General features: G+C 47.8%; 1 protein-coding gene across 2 annotated transcripts in view; it reads left to right on the top strand.

Annotated features, from left to right (window-relative positions):
• The window catches only part of TBC1D1 (TBC1 domain family member 1), a 214,962-nt gene that overhangs the window by 190,356 nt on the left and 6,795 nt on the right, over positions 1-17,811 (top strand). For both annotated transcript variants that reach the window (XM_079794360.1, XM_079794361.1), the window contains 3 exons: positions 1,854-2,098; positions 4,458-4,617; positions 12,817-12,986. In XM_079794360.1, the coding sequence (XP_079650486.1) occupies positions 1,854-2,098; positions 4,458-4,617; positions 12,817-12,986 (575 nt within the window). The remainder of the gene's footprint in view (positions 1-1,853; positions 2,099-4,457; positions 4,618-12,816; positions 12,987-17,811) is intronic.

Here is a 17,811-nt window from a genome sequence, read left to right as displayed (position 1 = left end):
TTTGCCCAATTACAAGCTGCTGAGTGGCAGAAAGTGCTAGAACCCAGGTCTTCTCAGTCTCCTATCATGTCCCTTCCAGGATACCGTATTGCTCTGTTTTTCTTGCTCTGCCCACTGCATACCACACAGCTTTCCCTCCCAGAGTTAGGTCGAGTAACGCTCCCTCAGAGCTGACCACACCCGCCGGGTCTGCTGGTGTTTCTAATGACCAGCCCATCCCTACTCTGTGCACACGGCACTCGCTCTCCTGGGTCTGCTTGGAGGCTTGGGGGGAGGTGGGGTGGGATGGGGGGGGAGGGTAATGGAGTGAGGAGCTTCCTGTGTATTTCCAGTCCCTCCCAGAATCTGCAGAAAGCAGTATACTTGTGCGGTCAGCGTGGTAGTGTGTGTGTCTGTTGAGCACTTGGATGTGGCTGGTGAACACTCAGATGTGCCGTCAGTAAAGAATACACTGGATTTCAAAGGCTTAGTATGAAAAAAGAATGCAGAATGTCTCCATCATTTGTATATTGATTGCATGTTGAAAATGACAGTATTCTGTCTATGTGGGGTTAAACAGGATGTTTCCCACGTGGCCACTGACAATTTCACACGATGTCTGTGGCTCACATCCAGGGCCGCTGGCGTGCCACCCTAGACTAGGAAGATGTGCAGGCATCCCATACTTGGCGCACGCTCAGTTCTGCCCGCAGCCGGGAAGGGTTCAGAGACTCGGGGGGGGGGGGGGGGGGGCCCTCGCAGTCCCGAGGTCGGCCCTGGAGTAGAGGATGGAGCTGGGCGGGTAGGTGAGGAGGTGAGCGTGCAGAGCTCCACTGGGGAGCCGTTGATTGCGTTTCCCAGTGGGAGGACGTGTGTGAGGTGTGTTTTGGGAACATTGGTTGGGGGAAGAGGTAGAGCGGGCCAACCAAGAATACAGGACAAGAAATCAGGAAGGTAGTTAGGGGACTGGTCCTGCCTCTTCAGTCGAGGGCAGACGAACCGCCTGGGTGGATGAGTGCTTTCTCAGGAGGCTGAGCAAGAACACAGGGGTGTCCTCTTCCTTTCGCCGGCCGAGTAAGGAAGCCGGACAGTCAACTTGTGGCCCAGATTCACCTTCTGCCTCTGCCGGTCCGAGGAGGCCAGGATCCCCACCTGGGTCCCTGCTGGGGGCCCAGCATTTTTTTTCTGCTCCCTGGAAACACATTTCCCCATCGGTCACATTCCAGGAGAGGGTGAGGTGGATTTGACAAGTATCAGCCACAAAAGCCTCCTAACAAAAGAAGTCTTTAAAGCGTTGCTGAATACCAGCTTTTTGTGTAAATAATCAGGATGTTGAGAACTTGTTTTTTTAACCTCTTTCTGGAAGGAAGGTAACTGTTCTGTGTTTTTTGTAGAAAAGAAAACACCTCTCCCGTTCCTCAGTTCATTTCAAAGTACTGCCTGTGATTTAAAAGCACAGAAATAGCGCGTGTGACCGGGAGCCCTTCCAGGCACCGGGAAAGCGTCTAGGGCAGCCTGGCAAAGCGACGGGGATGGTCTGCAGCCCGCCAGAGCCTGGCCGCCTTCAGATGGTGCTGGGACGGGTGCTCCTGTCCGATTAGAGGGCAGGCCGTTTTCTTCTGTTTCCGATGGAAATCCAGGCATCTGTAGGGCCTGTGGCAGTTCTCATTTGTTCCGCCACACAACACCACGAATGCTTGCTGAGGGGTTAGTTGCAAACATTATTCTTAGAACAACCAGATGACCTTGTGTACAGAGCTCCCGTAGGGTACCCGGCTTCTGAAGAGCTGTTGCCGTAACCTACAGGCCATCGGATTTCTGATTCACTGGCTTTCTTTTTTTAAAACTACGACTCATGGGTCTCGTTTTCACAGGTCGAACCTTTCCAACGCACCCGTACTTTTCGGCCCAGCTGGGTGCGGGGCAGCTGTCACTTTACAACATCCTGAAGGCCTACTCGCTTCTGGACCAGGAAGTGGGATACTGCCAAGGCCTCAGCTTCGTGGCCGGCATCCTGCTGCTGCACATGGGCGAGGAGGAGGCGTTCCACATGCTCAAGTTTCTGATGTTTGACCGGGGGCTGCGCAAACAGTATCGGCCGGACATGATTATTTTGCAGGTAGAACCTTCCGTCTGTCTTTGAGGGAGACAGAGGCCAAAACGTTTATGATTCCTTTCCAGATCTAGTGAAAGAGCTTTTTCTTTAAAAAACAAAAAAAGTTTTATTTTTTAGCTACAGCTTACATTCAGTATGTTAGTTTCAAGTGTACAGCATTGTGGTTAGACAATTATACACTTGACAGTGTTCACCCCGATATTGCCAGACCCACCATACCTAGTCACGACAGTGTTATTACGAAGGAGCTTCCCCACCGTCAGTTAGCATTATAATAGCGATCTTTGCTGAGAATGTACTCTGCTAGGCACGACCCGGGTGTTTTGTAGGCACTGATCTCCTCGCTGACCCTCGGGAACACACTATTAATCGGCTCAATTTGTAAGTGGGAACCCTAAGGCTCAGAGGGGTTACAGAATTTGACCAGGTCACACAGCTAGCCCCTCTGTGTCTGGGGCCCTCCCTTTTATTCTTCATCAAAGCATCTTCAGACGGTCTAACTCCTGTTTCCCCACTGTGTTTGCCACTTTCTGTGCCAGGGATCCCACGCACGGGGTCCCACCCTCCCCTCCCCCTTGTCATCCAGGGGTCAGCTCAAATATCACATCCTAGGAGAAGCTCCTCCTGACCACCACGTCCCCCCACGTCCACCCCAGGCGTGTACACTGTATCATGATATCTTGTCTCATTTCTTTTGCATCACACTCTCACTGCCTGAAATTACCTGTTTATTTTCTGGATCCATCTTGGAGCTGCATCCATAGTTCTTAGAACAACAGTGCCTGGGATGAAGTAGACACCCAGTCAATGTTTGTTGAATGAATCAGTGATAGGAGGGCGGTCATATCAAAAGGAAAGCAAACAGCAGTGTGTTTTAAGTGCCAAGTGCTGATTATGCACCTTCAGAAGTGGGAAAACCGGATCCTACTTGGGAAGTATTCCTGAATGTTGGATCATGTGTTTATGTGACCATTTACCAGCAAGATACTGTGATTTCAAAGCCTCAGAAAGTATTCTTAGAAAAGGTGACGTTAGCACGCAATTGTGTGGGTAAACGTCCAATTCACTTCCCCCTGAATATGAGCCACAGGGACATAAATCTCGTGAAAGGAGGCCATTCCACTCACGAGGAGATTTTGACCCACATCACACTTTCCACGCCTCCTGTCAGGTTCCTCCTGCATTCTTCCCCTTAGCTTTAACCCAGACATCCCTGCCATCTAAGAGCAGAATGTTCAGGTTTTATATCATTTAATATTGTAACACAACTCCTTTGGGGGCTTGTGACCTTGGTGATTAGATTCTTTTAAGTAAAAACCACAACAGGCCACAACTGGTACTTACGAGGCCTGGAAAGAGTTCGGTCCAGTTTGGACAATGCACATCTACCCCCCCCCCAACCCCCCCGCCGGCATCTCAGCAGGGAGCCGACCCGCTCTGGCCATCATTTCTCTGAGCTGGGGGGCGGCGCTGCTGGACTCTGGGCTGAGCCCAGGGCTCATCACGGGCTTCCTGCCAGACCTGCCCCACTCCACAAAGGGAACCCTCTGCTTCAGTGTTGCGGGGCCCAGAGGGAACTTACCGACGGAGCGGGCACAGCAGAACCGTCCCACAGAAGCACCACGTGTGCTCGCTTCACTCTTAGCACGTGTTTTCCGATTCCCTGGGTTGAAGTTTTGCTAGGAATTGTATTCGTAAGAGAATTTATGAAGTGTTTCCACAAGACGAAAGTTTAGAATTCAGGGGTCCTCAAACTTTTTTAAACAGGGGCCAGTTCACTGTCCCTCAGACCGTTGGAGGGCCGGACTATAGTTTAAAAAAAACTATGAACAAATTCCTATGCGCACTGCACATATCTTATTTTGAAGTAAAAAAAACAAAACGGCAAAAACACCTGCATGTGGCCCGCGGGCCGAAGTTTGAGGACTCCTGGTTTAGATACTCTCAGCCAAGGACACGAGGGGACGGTAAAAAGAAAGGAAGTGGTAGGAGACCCAGTGTTAGTGTTCTGGGCCTGCACCCGTCAGTCAGGGCCTCGCATGCAGTGAGCACCCAGGAAGCTCTGGTTGGATAAACGAGAAGCTGAGATCAATGAACCAAAGAACGTACTATGCATCTGTGCATGACCGAGGGTCACAGAGAATAGTGCAGTGAAGGCCTGGTTGGGTGTGGGATAGAGGGGGTCAGTGAGGGGGGGAGGGCACATCTGTAATACTTTCAACAATAAAGATACATTCTTTAAAAAGGACATCCTGAGCCCAATAGAATGTTTCAGGTTCTAGGAAGTCTTCTCTGTCCTGTGAGGGGGGCAGTCACTGCGCACACGCAGCGGACAGTGAGCGCTGACCCTGTGTCCCTGCAGATCCAGATGTACCAGCTCTCGCGGCTCCTCCACGACTACCACAGAGACCTCTACAACCACCTGGAGGAGCACGAGATCGGCCCCAGCCTCTACGCCGCGCCCTGGTTTCTCACCGTGTTCGCCTCCCAGTTCCCCCTGGGATTTGTGGCCAGAGTCTTCGGTAAGTGGGTGTGCACGGTGCCAGAACCAGCCTTCCCGTGTTCCATGTCCTCCACGGTGAGGCTTCTTGTTTTCCTGCCTGTGTCTTCGGTAAGAACGGGGTGTTGTTTGACACTAAGTTTCAAGGTTGGGTTTTGTGAATTGCAAGACCGTCACTTCTGACAATTATGGGGCTTCCCTACATGCCTTCATCTTGTGGGATGAGACCCGATTCCCTCACTACTGGGCTGACGTCTTACACACTCGGCCAGGGAGCCCCAGCCGGTGAGCCAGAAGGCGTTTCCCAGCCTCCCTGGCTTGTGATGCTCCATGTTCACCGATGGCCCCTTAGAACTTTTTGACCAGTGCCTTTTGGGCTACTGTTCTTACTGGATTCTCTTTGCATCTCCCCCTCTCCTTCCTCCTCTTTCCCTGCCCTGGGCTCTTCCTTTTCTCTGCCATCAGGCTCCTGGCGACACCTCCGACACCTCCTTGTCGATGGCTCACTGTTCCGTCCTCACATGTCCCCTGTCTGATCTTCCCAAATGTCACAGCCGCTTCCACTTCCTCACCCCTCTGTAGCCGTTGGCTGTTCACACTTCAAACCATCTCCCATTCTCTTGATTTATTTTTCAAGAAGATTCCCTGTCAAAGTAAAATGGGTATTCACGTGCAAAGTCTCAAAACCGCCTTGTCTATTATACATCAATTAAAAAATAAAAAACAAACAATTTTAAAACTGCCTTGCGTGGCAGGGAAGGTGCATTCTCTTGGATGCCAGGAGCCCAGTGGAACACTGAGCGCAGCCAGCGCTTATACCAGGTGCTTTCCCTACCGCAGCATGAAATAATGATGTTGACAATTCAGGTTCTTTGTATTTTATTTTCTGTGGATGGGGAGGTTATTAAAAAATTGGTGGTCCCTCCCAACATCAGGTGGTTTTATAAAGTGCCATTTACTAGGTATGCCAGTTAATAATGCGGATTTTTTTTCAATAGATGGAGTTACACATGTTGATATATATGCGATTTTATATGTATGCTATTTTGTTGTATTGACAGCAAGCTTCAAAACTTCATATGTCAAATTTTCTGAAGGTGTTAACATCATAGATATTTTTATGCTTAAAAATGTTGAATTTCGTGCCAAAAAAAGAGCACTTGCGGGAAGTTTTAATTCGTTACTTTATTTTGAAGAAAAAGTTATCGTATACTTTGGGAAGCTTATGGTGCACATGCTCCATCTCAAGATACTTGTGAACGCGATTTAAACGCTTTAAAAGTGATGATTTTGATGTGAAAGACAAAGAACGTCCAGGTCAACCGTAAAAGTTTGAAGACCAACAGTTACAAGCACTGTTGGATGAAGATGCGTGTCAAACTCAAAAACAACTTGCAGAAAGATTAAACGTAGCTCAGTAAACAATTTCCGATCATTTACAAGCAATGGGAAAGATTTTAAAGAAAGGAAAATGGGTGCCACATCAACTGAACGAAAGACAAATGGAAAACCGAAAAGTCATCAGTAAAATGTTGCTTCAACAGCATGAAAGAAAGTCTTTTTTTGCATCGGATTGTGACTGGCGATGAAAAGTGGATTTATTTTGAGAATCACAAACGCACAAAATCATGGGTTGATCCAGGTCAACCATCAACATCGACTGCAAGGCCAAATCGCTTCGGAAAGAAGACAATGCTCTGCGTTTAGTGGGATCAGGAAGGTGTGGTGTATTAAGAGCTTCTAAAATCAGGTGAAACCTTTAATACTGATCGCTACCGACAACAAATAATCAATTTGAACCACACTTTGATTGTAAAACGACCAGAATGTGCCAGAAGACACAGCAAAGTAATTTTGCTTCATGATAACGCACCATCACACACTTTAAAAACAGTTAAGGACACATTAAAAGGTCTTGCCTGGGAAGTATTAACCCACCCATTGTATTCACCAGACCTTGCTCCTTCAGATTACCATTTGTTCTGATCGATGGCACACGCACTTTCTGAGTAGCACTAAAAAATGTACGAAGAAGTGGAAAATTGGGTCTCTGAATGGTTTGCCTCAAAACAAGAAAAGTTCTATTGGGACGGTATCCACAAATTACCTAATGATGGGGGAATGTGTAGGTAGCGATGGACATTACTTTGAATAGAGCACGTTTGATGTTTCTCTTGAAATTATTGTGTTTTCTTTCACTACAAAATCCGCCATTATTAACATGTACACCTAGTATGTTCAATAACTTGATAGCTTAAAGATCTGTAATCTTATCAAGTGTTTTTACATCTGTTTTTAGAATTAGGGAACATCTAAAGGGGATTTAAGGGATGTTCACAAACATTGAGAGAGTACATACTACATTAGGCAGCTTTGGGTAAATAGCTTGTATATCCAAATTCTAGAAATCCTAAAATTTGCTTTTTAATATAAGTGGGTGTTGAGTTATCTTCTTGCCTCTCCCCCGTCCCTACCAAAGTGCTAGATTTTCATTATTATGCACTTCTATCCAGAAGAACTTTTAAAGAAGTTTGCATTTGACTTTACTAGAAGAATCTTTGATCTTAAAATGTTTACTAACCCCCTCTTTTGTATAACTACTTCCCAAGTGCATTTTTATTTTCTGTTCCTAAAAAAATAAGCATTGAAGAAAAGAGATACTCAAAACACTTCCTGGTGAAACAAATAGTGAGAGTTCATGAAGGATTTATACTATTGTTTAAAAAGAACTAAAAGCTCAAAATTACTTAGTTTACTAACAAGAGTCACACAAACTATAAGCTCTCCAACTGGAAGCTTCAGTCTTTCTTGCCTAAAATTTCAGTGTATTTTACTTTTCTTACTCTGGAAATTCAAAGAGAGTCGTAAGAGGGTAATGGAGAGGAGTGGAGATTGAGAGGGCGAGTGGGGGGGGGGGGCGGTGTTGTGAATGGTTTGAAACAGCTCAGACATCAAATTACAGGGTGGGCAGGGGCCTGGACAGGAGGGCCAGCGCTGAGTTATCACTGCTGCTGGCCACCGGCACCAAAGCTGCTGCCTGCAGACAGTCCTGGGCTCCGGGGCCATAAATCTCCAGGAAAAAAATCTCCCCTTAGGCTGCCTCAGTGGGTAGGAGGCACTGACAACAAACAAACAAACTCTGCTTTGGAAATGAGTATTCGGAACTCTATGACGCTCATCCTAATGACGTCATAGATAAAAGCTGGAAAACACGCCTAGCCTATTTCTCGCTTTGTTCTGTAGTCAGTGTGGGACTTGGAGTTTCTTACACATTTACATAAAGATGACCCTGCTGTCCTGAGTCCACGTCCTGCTGGCTAGGGGCTCAGGGCGCCTGGAGTTGTAGGCCGGAAGTGAGAGCTCAAGACACACTGTGTCATGTTGTCATTTTGAAAAAAACAAACAAAAAACACTACTGTTTTTTTTGTTTTTCTTTTGTTTTGTTTTTTTTTTTTGCACAATCCATCCCATTAGTCCTTAAAAACAAACTGTTTTATTGGAAAAGATAGGTTTTTAAAAACCATTTCTGTACTTAGCATCGGTGACTTGAACCGTGTTTGTTTAAACCCCTGTCATGGTGGATTGCTCAGTTTTAAATCCAAAGCGTGCCATTCACACACTGGAGTCTTTTTTGGTCTGAAGCCCATTTCATTATAAGTCTTTAGGCCTGGATAAACCCTGAAAACAAATGGACCTTTGTTAGCTCTTCACAATTTTATATGTAAGTCAAGGATTCTCAGCTTGCAGTCAGCATGGCTTGTATATTAGTTAATAGGTCACCTTGAATTTAAGTGTATGCTGCTTGGAGGGGCAGCTGCCAATGATGTGTATGCCTTGACCTTCATCATTAAGGTGCCTGGTAATGACGCTTTTCTGAAAGTCAGTCCTTCCGTGTGGGCATCACATCATGTAAAATAGCCTCCTCCTGTATTTTCCAGTTCGGATGTAGAGGGGTCTGCCTTTGGGGGTAAAGGCCCAGGCTTGCTCCTAATGGAAGAGGAGGCTCCTGAAGGTTTCTATAGGATGTAATTCCAGGTAGATGAGCGAGGAGATGGGATGTAAAAACTAGGGGCTTGGCCAAAAAACACACACACAGAGAAGCCACCTGTAATGTGAGGAAGGCTTCAGAGAGGCTCAAGGACTGAAATAGACGGGTAAGCAAGATGGTTTGTATAGCCAGGAAAATGGCTCTTCAGCCACATGGCACAGCGGTGATGAAGGGAGTGTTTGCAGAATCTGTTAGGGCTGTCACCACGCTTCCTTCCCCTCCTACCTGTTCCTGGTCGCAGCGGAGGACCCAGGCCTCCCGAGGAAGTTAGGCCGAGCGATTGCCCTTGACAAAGACAGAGGTGGCTGGGAAAGATGCAGGATACGTGCGCTCCCTGGCCGTGCGCTTGGCGTTTATCATTTCCCCCCCACGGGAAAATTGCCCCTTTATGTCACGGGGAGTTTCAAATAGAGTTCCCGTACCCGTTAGCACAGTAACAGCTGCCGGAGCATCTTCAAAGGAAAGTAGCTATTCGCGTTGTTCTCAGCAAATAATTTGCCAAGTGCAGGAGTCAGCTGAATCTAAGGTTCCCTTACTTCCTGCCTGGCAAAGCCCTGAGCCTGTTTCTGGGCGGCGTGAGGAAGGAGAGAAGAAAGGGAGGCAGCCCGCGCTGTGAGCGGGCAGTGCAGGGCTGCGGGGTGATTGCTTGCACAGTGATTTTCAAATGCGGGAAATTAAATCACTTTCTCGCGGAGATGTGTGTGTGTGTGTGTGTGTGTGTGTGTGTGTGTGTGTGTGTATGTGTGTGTAAAATTTTTTTACTTTTATTGATGAAATCAATAAAAGTAAATTTTTTTTACTTTTATTGATTTCAAAGAGGAAGGAAAAGGGAGAAAGATGAAACATCAATGATGAGAGAGAATCATTGATCAGCTGCCTACTATACGCCCCACACTGGGGATCGAGCCCGCAACCCAGGCATGTGCCCTGATAGGGAATCGAACCACCACCTCCTGGTTCATAGGTTTGCGCTCAACCACTGAGCCACGCCAGTCAGGCAGGAATATATATATATTTTATTAGACCCAATAAAGTAAACATATCCAGTTACATTTTATTTTGTTTTTTTTAAACATACTAATGAACAGAGTTAAAAAAAAAACCTCAACTCTCTCTAAAATTCTTTTTGTTTTGTTTTTTTCATACACTCCAGGAAAGTCTGAGTCTAGAGTCATAGGAAGCACTCTGCTAAGTAGACTTGTTATAAACACCAAGATCATAAAGGAATAAAACTTGGAGGACTCATTGCTAACCTTAAGAGACTGCTGATATGGATTATGTACCGTATTTTCCGGCGTATAAGACGACTGGGCGTATAAGATTTTCCTGGGTTAAAAAGTCATCTTATACGCCGGAAAATACGGTATTAACTTTTTTCTTTTTCCTTTTGAAAATCAATATTGATTTAATTCAGCTACCATATTTTCCGGTGTATAAGACGACTTTTTAACCCAGGAAAATCTTATACGCCCAGTCGTCTTATACGCCTGAAAATACGGTATTTGTTTATGCTCAAAAGCTCCCCAGTAATTATTTAATTGGCTTAGGTACTGGTACTGTATCTAATTTTTAAATTGAATTTATTGGGATGACATTGGTTAATAAAGTTATATAGGTTTCAGGTGTACAGTTCTATAACACATCAACTGTCTATTGTGTGTTCACCACCCCAAATGGTACTTGGATCTAGTTTTAAGGTTCTTGTCGCTCAGAGACCAGCGACAGTGAACTGTCACTATAGGATGTACTTCCAGGGAGTGCAGTCCATTCCCTGGACCCCTGGCTAACATGTCCTAGATTGTCTGACAAATGCCATCAGTTTTTGTGCAGCTCTAAATGTTCATATACTGAAAGGAAAGCTTTGTGCTTAAACCACGGAATCTTCAAATTTACTTTTTCTTTTGAAATGTCTTTTCTGTTTAAAAATACACTGTGGTTATGGTGGTGTTTTAAATCTCTTTATTTTCTGCATTGGTGCTTTACACGGTAAACACTGTATTTTGTAAAGCAGACATTTCACGGGAAGATTCTTCCATGGCACTGCCTTAGAATGCGGATACTTCCCCTAAGACTCGACAGTCAGAGATCGGCCTCCGCAGGCAAACCGAAGAGGGAGGCAGCCGTGGAAACTTCTGGTTCCCTGGGGGCTGCCCTGAATCACAAGCAGTTGTGAAGTTTGTGGACTCTGTGGCCCTGAGCCCTGAGAGAGACGGGCTGACCTCAGCACAGCATCGCTTAGGGCCATGCCCCATCAGCACCAGGTGTGCTCAGGTGGTTCAGGCCTCGTGCAGCTCACAGCGCACCTCCGAGGCTGACCAGCCAGTCGGCACCTCGGTCTGCCCTGTGTGCGACCCACACACCACTCTGACACCTTTCCCTTATGCACGGCAGCATCCAGCCGCTCCTCTGTGTCTTCACGGCTTTTACATGTCATCCCATGGAACCACCCAGAGAGGTGCAGTGTGGGGCTCTTCCCCACCTGCTCTGTCTTCCTCCACTTGATGGAGTTCCCAGCTTCCGGGTCTCTTCCATTACCCTGTAGCCAGAGGGAGAGACAGATTGACAGTTGCCTCTAATCAGATTTATGCTCTCATCTTTAAACTATATATTTTCTTATATGTACACTAGAGGCCCGGTGCACGACATTCATGCACTGGGGGGTGGGGGGGTCCCCTCAGCCCGGCCTGTGCCGTCTCACAGTCCGGGAGCCCTCAGGGGATGTCCGACTGCCAGCTTAAGCATTTGGACATCCTTAGCGCTGCTGCGGAGGCAGGAGAGGCTCCTGCCATTGTCACTGCGCTCACCAGCCAGCTTCTGACTGAGCAGCGCTCCCCCTGTGGGAGCGTACTGACCACCAGGGGGCAGCACCTGCATTGAGAGTCTTCCCCCTGGTGGTCAGTGCATGTCATAGCGAGCGGTCATTCTGCTGTTCGGTTGATTTACATATTACCCTTTTATTATGTAGGACTAGAGGCCTGGTGCACGAAATTCATGCATGGGGGGAGGGTCCCCTCAGCTCAGCCTGCACCCTTTCCAATCCGGGATCGGGCCTAAACCGGCAGTTGGACATCCCTCTCACAATCCTGGACCCCTGGCTCCTAATCACTCACCTGCCTGTTTGCCTGGTCACCCCCAACTGCACCCCCTCCGCCGGCCTAGTTGCCCCTCACTGCCCCCCCTGCCAGCCTAATCACCCCCAACTGCCCCCCCCTGCCAGCCTGGTTGCCCCCAACTGCACCCCCTCCCCCACCGACCTGGTCACCCCTAACTGCCCCCCCCGCTGGCCTGATCGCCTCTTACTGCTCCTCCTGCTGGCCTGGTCGCCCCCAACTGCCCCCTCTGCCGGCCTGGTTGCCCCTAACTGCCCTCCCCCGCCGCTGGCCTGGTGGCCCCACACAGCCTGCTTGCTCAGTTGTTTGGTCGTCCCTCACTAACCCCCCACCCCCGCTGGCCTGGTCGTAGGCAGCCATCTTGTGAGAGCGTGAGGGTCAATTTGCATATTACCTCTTTATTATATAGGATTATTCCAGTTGTCAGGTAACTTGCCTGAATTTAGTCACCCACAATCAGTTGCTAGGGCTGAGCTTTACTCCATTATTGAGCTAAAATTCAGTATACTTATATTTAATAATAAACTTTTGGAATTGAGCAGACATTTAGAGTTTTCAGAGGTCTTTTCATTCAACTCCTTATTTCAAAATAGAGGAAACAGATGCGTTTTTTTACTTACTCTCTCTTATACTGTATAGTTAGATGTCTATATTAAAATGCTGTATATCTGATGCTCTATGTCTGAAAACCTTTGTTTTACCCATAAAAACATGTTAGTAACTCCTTTACAATCTACAACATTCCTGGAAAAAATAGACTGATAAAAAATGTTCCATTTTTCAATGCATGTTTGAATTTAATATATTTTTGGAGCAAATTAAAATGTTTATCTAAACCTGTGACAAAATCTTAGTAGTATGTTTACCTATATTTCTTTTATTGTTTGCAGTATTGCCTTGACAACCCTATCTGAAATGTCAGGCTCTTAAAAAGGAAATAAAACTTGCAGTTTGGGGTCATGTTTCCCTCTGCCCTGCCCTGCGATGTGTGGAAAAGGAAACTGAATGGTATTTCATCAGAAACTGGTCTGGTTTAACTTTCTGCATTTCTGTGTTTTCCCAGATATGATCTTTCTTCAGGGATCAGAGGTCATATTTAAAGTGGCTTTAAGTCTGCTGGGGAGCCATAAGCCCTTGATTCTGCAGCATGAAAACCTAGAGACCATAGTTGACTTTATAAAAAACACACTACCCAACCTGGGCTTGGTGCAAATGGAAAAGACCATCAATCAGGTACGATTCAGTCCTAACCTTTCCAAAGGCTCAAGCAATCCTGGTTATGTAGAAGCTCTATTATTATTATTATTATTATTATTATCATCATCATCATCATTATTATTATCATTATTATTATTATTATTGAGCAGGACCTATTTCCTACCACTTTGTACTCTGGGCAGAATATTGTGTGATGCCTGGTATATAGGAGTCACATCGCAAATATGTGTCCGGTGACTAAGTGTGTGTGAGTGTGCGTGTGTTGTGAGTCCAGTGCTGACATGCCATGTGGCAACACTGTGGCGATGGGTAGGTGTGGTGACCAGCACAAATTATCAGTAGTTTCTTATAATTAGGAGACTTCACCCTAGTCATTTGTTCTTCTAAAATTCATACATCTATTCAATGTAGGCTTTTGTAAAATAAGTGTTTTCATTTTTCTGCTGAAAATATTATTTTATAAAAATAACTTTTCATAGCGAAGTTGTGACAGAGCGTATACATTTTATATACCGTATTTTCCGGCGTATAAGATGACTGGGCATATAAGATGACCCCCAACTTTCCAGTTAAAATATAGAGTTTGGGATATACCCCCCCTATAAGATGACACCCGGCATATAAGACGACCCCCGACTTTTGAGAAGATTTTCCTGGGTTAAAAAGTCTTATACGCCAGAAAATACAGTAAGTTTATTCCACAATGTGTGTGTGTGTACGCGCGTGCACTTTAATAGAATTCTCCTCCACACCTGTGGTCACAGCACCTCTGGCTTCTGGGTGCAGTGGAACCATTGCTGTCTAGAATGTTAAGGGTGAGAGGTGACTGGAGCCAGGAATTACACCTGGATCAGTTATTCCATGGTCTGGATTAGGGGAGGGAGCAGATTTGGACTCTGCTTAAGGAAGAACCTTCCAATAGTGATTGCTGACTAGGAAGGGCTGAGCTGCTTAGCAGAGGGCGGGTCGCCCTGGGAGGTGCCCGAGACGGGCTGGCTGAGAAGCTCTGAGCAGAGTTCTGTGTGGAGCACAGCCGAGTCAGCCTCAGGCCTCTCGTAAGCCTAGAACTTACCTCACCTGCTCCAAATACAGTGAAAACATAGAGCAATTCCGTGAAAACGAGAAGTGAAATAAAGCTTTTTAAAGAGTCCTTATTCTGAGGACTGCTGTTGGTCCAAGAGGAGCAGTGCTTCCCGTCTGGTGCCCCCAGACGCAGAGTTGTGATTCCTTGGCCGCCCCTGCTCAGGTGTCGGGCACAGAAGGCCTGGAGGGGGAGGGCCATGCCGGGCGTCACTGCAGCTCTGCACGTTCACAGGCCTGTGTGAGGGGCAGCTCTCCACTCTGCACTCGGGTCTTCGGTTCATTGATAGGCTCCGCCTCTAACTCTGGCTTGTGGAGGCCCCGCTTTTACCAGGTTCCGTGTGGATCTATAAATACACATGATTTCATTTAATCGTGACTGCACTCCTGAGAGGAGAGGTGGCTTTAACCCCTGAGGAGCCTGGGGCACAAAGTGGATAATGGACTGGCCCTCAGTCACCCTGCTGCAGAGTGGACAGGGCGGGTCTCACACTCGGATCCTCTGGCCTCACAGGCTCTAGCAGCCACCCCACACCCCCCAGGGCCTCTGGGTGTCATTTCACTACAGAGTTTCTCTGTATTTTACCTGTATATTAATACCAAATCCTCCACCCTTTGGATACAGTAACTCCTGGCATTTATGTGCATTTATTCCTTCTCAGAGCTTTTGTTGCATATATTTTCGTTCCCCTTATACTTTATGCGGCTGGGGAAATGCAGAGAGCCTTGGTCACTTAACCCAAAGTCTAGCCTAGTGAGTGCCTTGACTTTGCTCCTGACTCTAAGGCCAGCAGCCTCAGCTGACATTGTTTACCTCCTGGATATCGAGCTCCAGGAAAAATCCCACTTTCCTCCCCTTTTTCTGTAAAAGGCACCTGTTGAGATGACTGTATTGGGTGCCCCTTAAGTGTTCGGAGGATGGACGTGAGCACAACACGGGGAGAGAACAGTTTTATGTGTGTGGCTGTTGTCTTCAGGCGGCTGCTTTGAACTTGGCATCTGTTAGACCACTGACTCCTTGACAGCTTTGGAATGTGGACAATAATCCCTGTTTTAAAGCTGGGGAGACCGGATGTGGAGAGAGTAACACGCCCCCACCCCGTGTAACGTGGCAGAGCCGGAAATGTAACGTGTCTCTCTGACACGAAAGCCCAACCGGTGCAGAAAATAAGCATGTAACCCAGTAATTGCCAGTGTGGTGCGAGCTACCGCGGTGCTTGTGCGAGGCTCACGGGAGCCGGTCTGGCGGAGGGTATGAGTGCTCATGGTTGAGAATCGAAGGCATACAGTTCAGCTGAGCCTCAGAGAATTGGCCAAAGCCGTGGTCAGGGCCTCATCCTGCCTCACCAAGGTTGTGGGTGCTATCCCCAGCCAGGGCACCTAGAAGAATCAACCAAGGCATGCATAAATATGTGGAACAACAAGTCTCTCTCCCCCAACCCCTCTCAAATCAATAAATAAGTTTAAAAACAAAAAACAAAAAAAGAATGAGCCAATGGAGTGAGCACACGTCTTTTGTAGAGGGCCAGATAGTGAGGTTGTGGGCTTTGTCGGCCGTAAGGTCTGCTGCAGCCACTCAGCTCTGCCTTTGCAGCTCAAAAGCAGCCACGGACGGTGTGTGTAGGAATGAGGTGACCGTGCTGCAGTGAAACTTTATTTACAGAGACATGCGGTGGGACAGATTCAGTCTGAAGGCTGTCGTTTGCTGACCCCTGTCCAACATGTGCAAAGGCATGGGAATGAGAGAATAGAGAGAGATTCCAGATGCCTGGCAGTTCAGTGTGTGTGTGTGTGTGTGTGTGTGTGTGTGTGAGATGGTTAGGGTCTGAGGAGTCCTGGCCTCCAGAGGGGGCTCTAGTCTCGAGTCCGACTCAGAAGTGAGGCCCGGGATGCAGTGTGCTTCCTCTGCAGGCTCACAGAACCCCAGGTTTGACCTTGGAGGAATCAGGGAGGAAGGGGTAAGTGCATTAATTGCACACAGTTGTCCTGTAGGCATGGGCAGGTCTGGCGTCTCTGATAGCCATGGCTCCGTTTCACTAAATGCCCTCTGCATGGGTGGTCTTGGCTCCAGAGGCTGGGACACAGCCTGCGTACAGGATGAGAGAGAGAGGAGCGAGGACGGGGCTCAGGGACACTGGCCCAGTCCATGCCATGGTCTGGGAGCAGCCACAGAGGGGCAGGTCCAGAGCTGAGAGCCCCGGGCAGGAGGACAGAGCCTCTGCAGGCTCCGTGGAGTCCTTGGTGTGACTTAAAAATCCCAACCCAAGAAGAGGGGGAAACCCTGGGGATAAACAGAAACTAAGAGGAGGTCTAGTTTGCATTCCTGTCACAGTGAGTGCCTCGGCCTCTGCAACCTGAGGTCAGTGTAAGGAAGGAAAACAGAGTGGGGTGGGGTTGGGGGTGGGGAGACAGGGCAAAGAGCCTATTTTCAGCATCCTTGGGCTCCATTTAAAGCGTGGCCCCGGCCTGTCAGAGTATCAGGTAGGAACTGTCAGTGTATCAGGCGAGAAATGCAGAATCTGGGGCCTCACCAGAGACCTGCTGAGTCCAAATCTGCATTTCAGTGAGGCCCCGGGGGATTCACGCCCTGGGAACCAATGGAAAAGCTCTGCTCCTGGCAACTTCCCTGCAAACAGCTGGCAGTTCTCTGTGCGAGCTGAGCATGTGGGGCCGGAACCAGAATCGTAACAAGGCTCCTTTGTTCAGAAGGGCTCCTCGGAGTCCGTGGCCAGGCCCCCTTTCTGCCTCTGGGAGGAGCCCTCTGCCCGGGCAGTTTGCACTGTGGGGAGTGAGTCCTTTTTAAAAAGGCCCATCAGTGCCAGACCTAGAGGGTGTGGTGGGGTGGGAGGGATACTTTATTTTACCACTGGCATTGTGTAGGACTGTGTGCATGTGGTGGTAATAAAAAGCAGACCAACTATTAGTGGGGTGTATTACTGTTTTTAAATGCACTGCAGACCCTGCCGCCCCCTTACTGCCACTACCTGGGCGACGGCTCCTCTCTCCGCCTTGGGTGTGCCACGGAGACCGGCAGAGGCGGGGCAGGTGTGGGGTGGGAACGTGGAGAGTACGGGGCCAGCTGTGCAGACACCAGGTTCACAGCTTCATTATGCAGTGTCCGCAGACGGCAGAGAGAAACTCCGTCTCCACTAGCACATGAGCCAGGAACTTAGACAGTTCTCCAAGGAGGAGGCCCGTGTCATAAACAGCATCTGGGAAAATATTTAGCTCTGTGCATGATTCAGATGTAAATAACATAGAATGCTTTACTGACTGGATTCACCAAACGGAATGTTTAGTGCCAGGACACAGTGCCAAGGGTGTGTGCGCTGTGCCTGGCACATCCGTGTGTTGCTAATGGTGTTGTACGTTGATCATTCCCATTTGGGAAGCAGTTTGGCAATATGTCTCTCGAACCAGTAAAATGTCCTTCCCCTTTGACTTAGTAATCCCATTTCCTGGAATGTATCCTTAGAAAATGATCCGAATTATGGGGAAAGCCATATGGACAAAGATGCTTAGAGTTGTCACTTAGAGCAACAGAAACTCAGGTCACTGGGCAGCCCACACTGGATGCATGGGTTGGCATGGTGGTGATATGTCGAGGTGGTAGAGTACCATGAAGCCATTTATAAAAATGATGGCCATGAAGAATGTATTGCAACTTGAACACGCATTGTCTGAGGAGACCAGGGCTCTTTTTACCACCAACCACATGCTGCCATGGTTTGGGATAAATTCTGGGGCATCGTTGCAGAAT

Source organism: Cnephaeus nilssonii (assembly GCF_951640355.1).
Source record: "Cnephaeus nilssonii genome assembly, chromosome: 1".
In the NCBI taxonomy this organism is placed as follows: Eukaryota; Metazoa; Chordata; class Mammalia; order Chiroptera; family Vespertilionidae; genus Cnephaeus; species Cnephaeus nilssonii.
The sequence above is the reverse complement of the archived record's forward strand: the minus strand, read 5'-3'. Positions and strand labels throughout refer to the sequence as shown.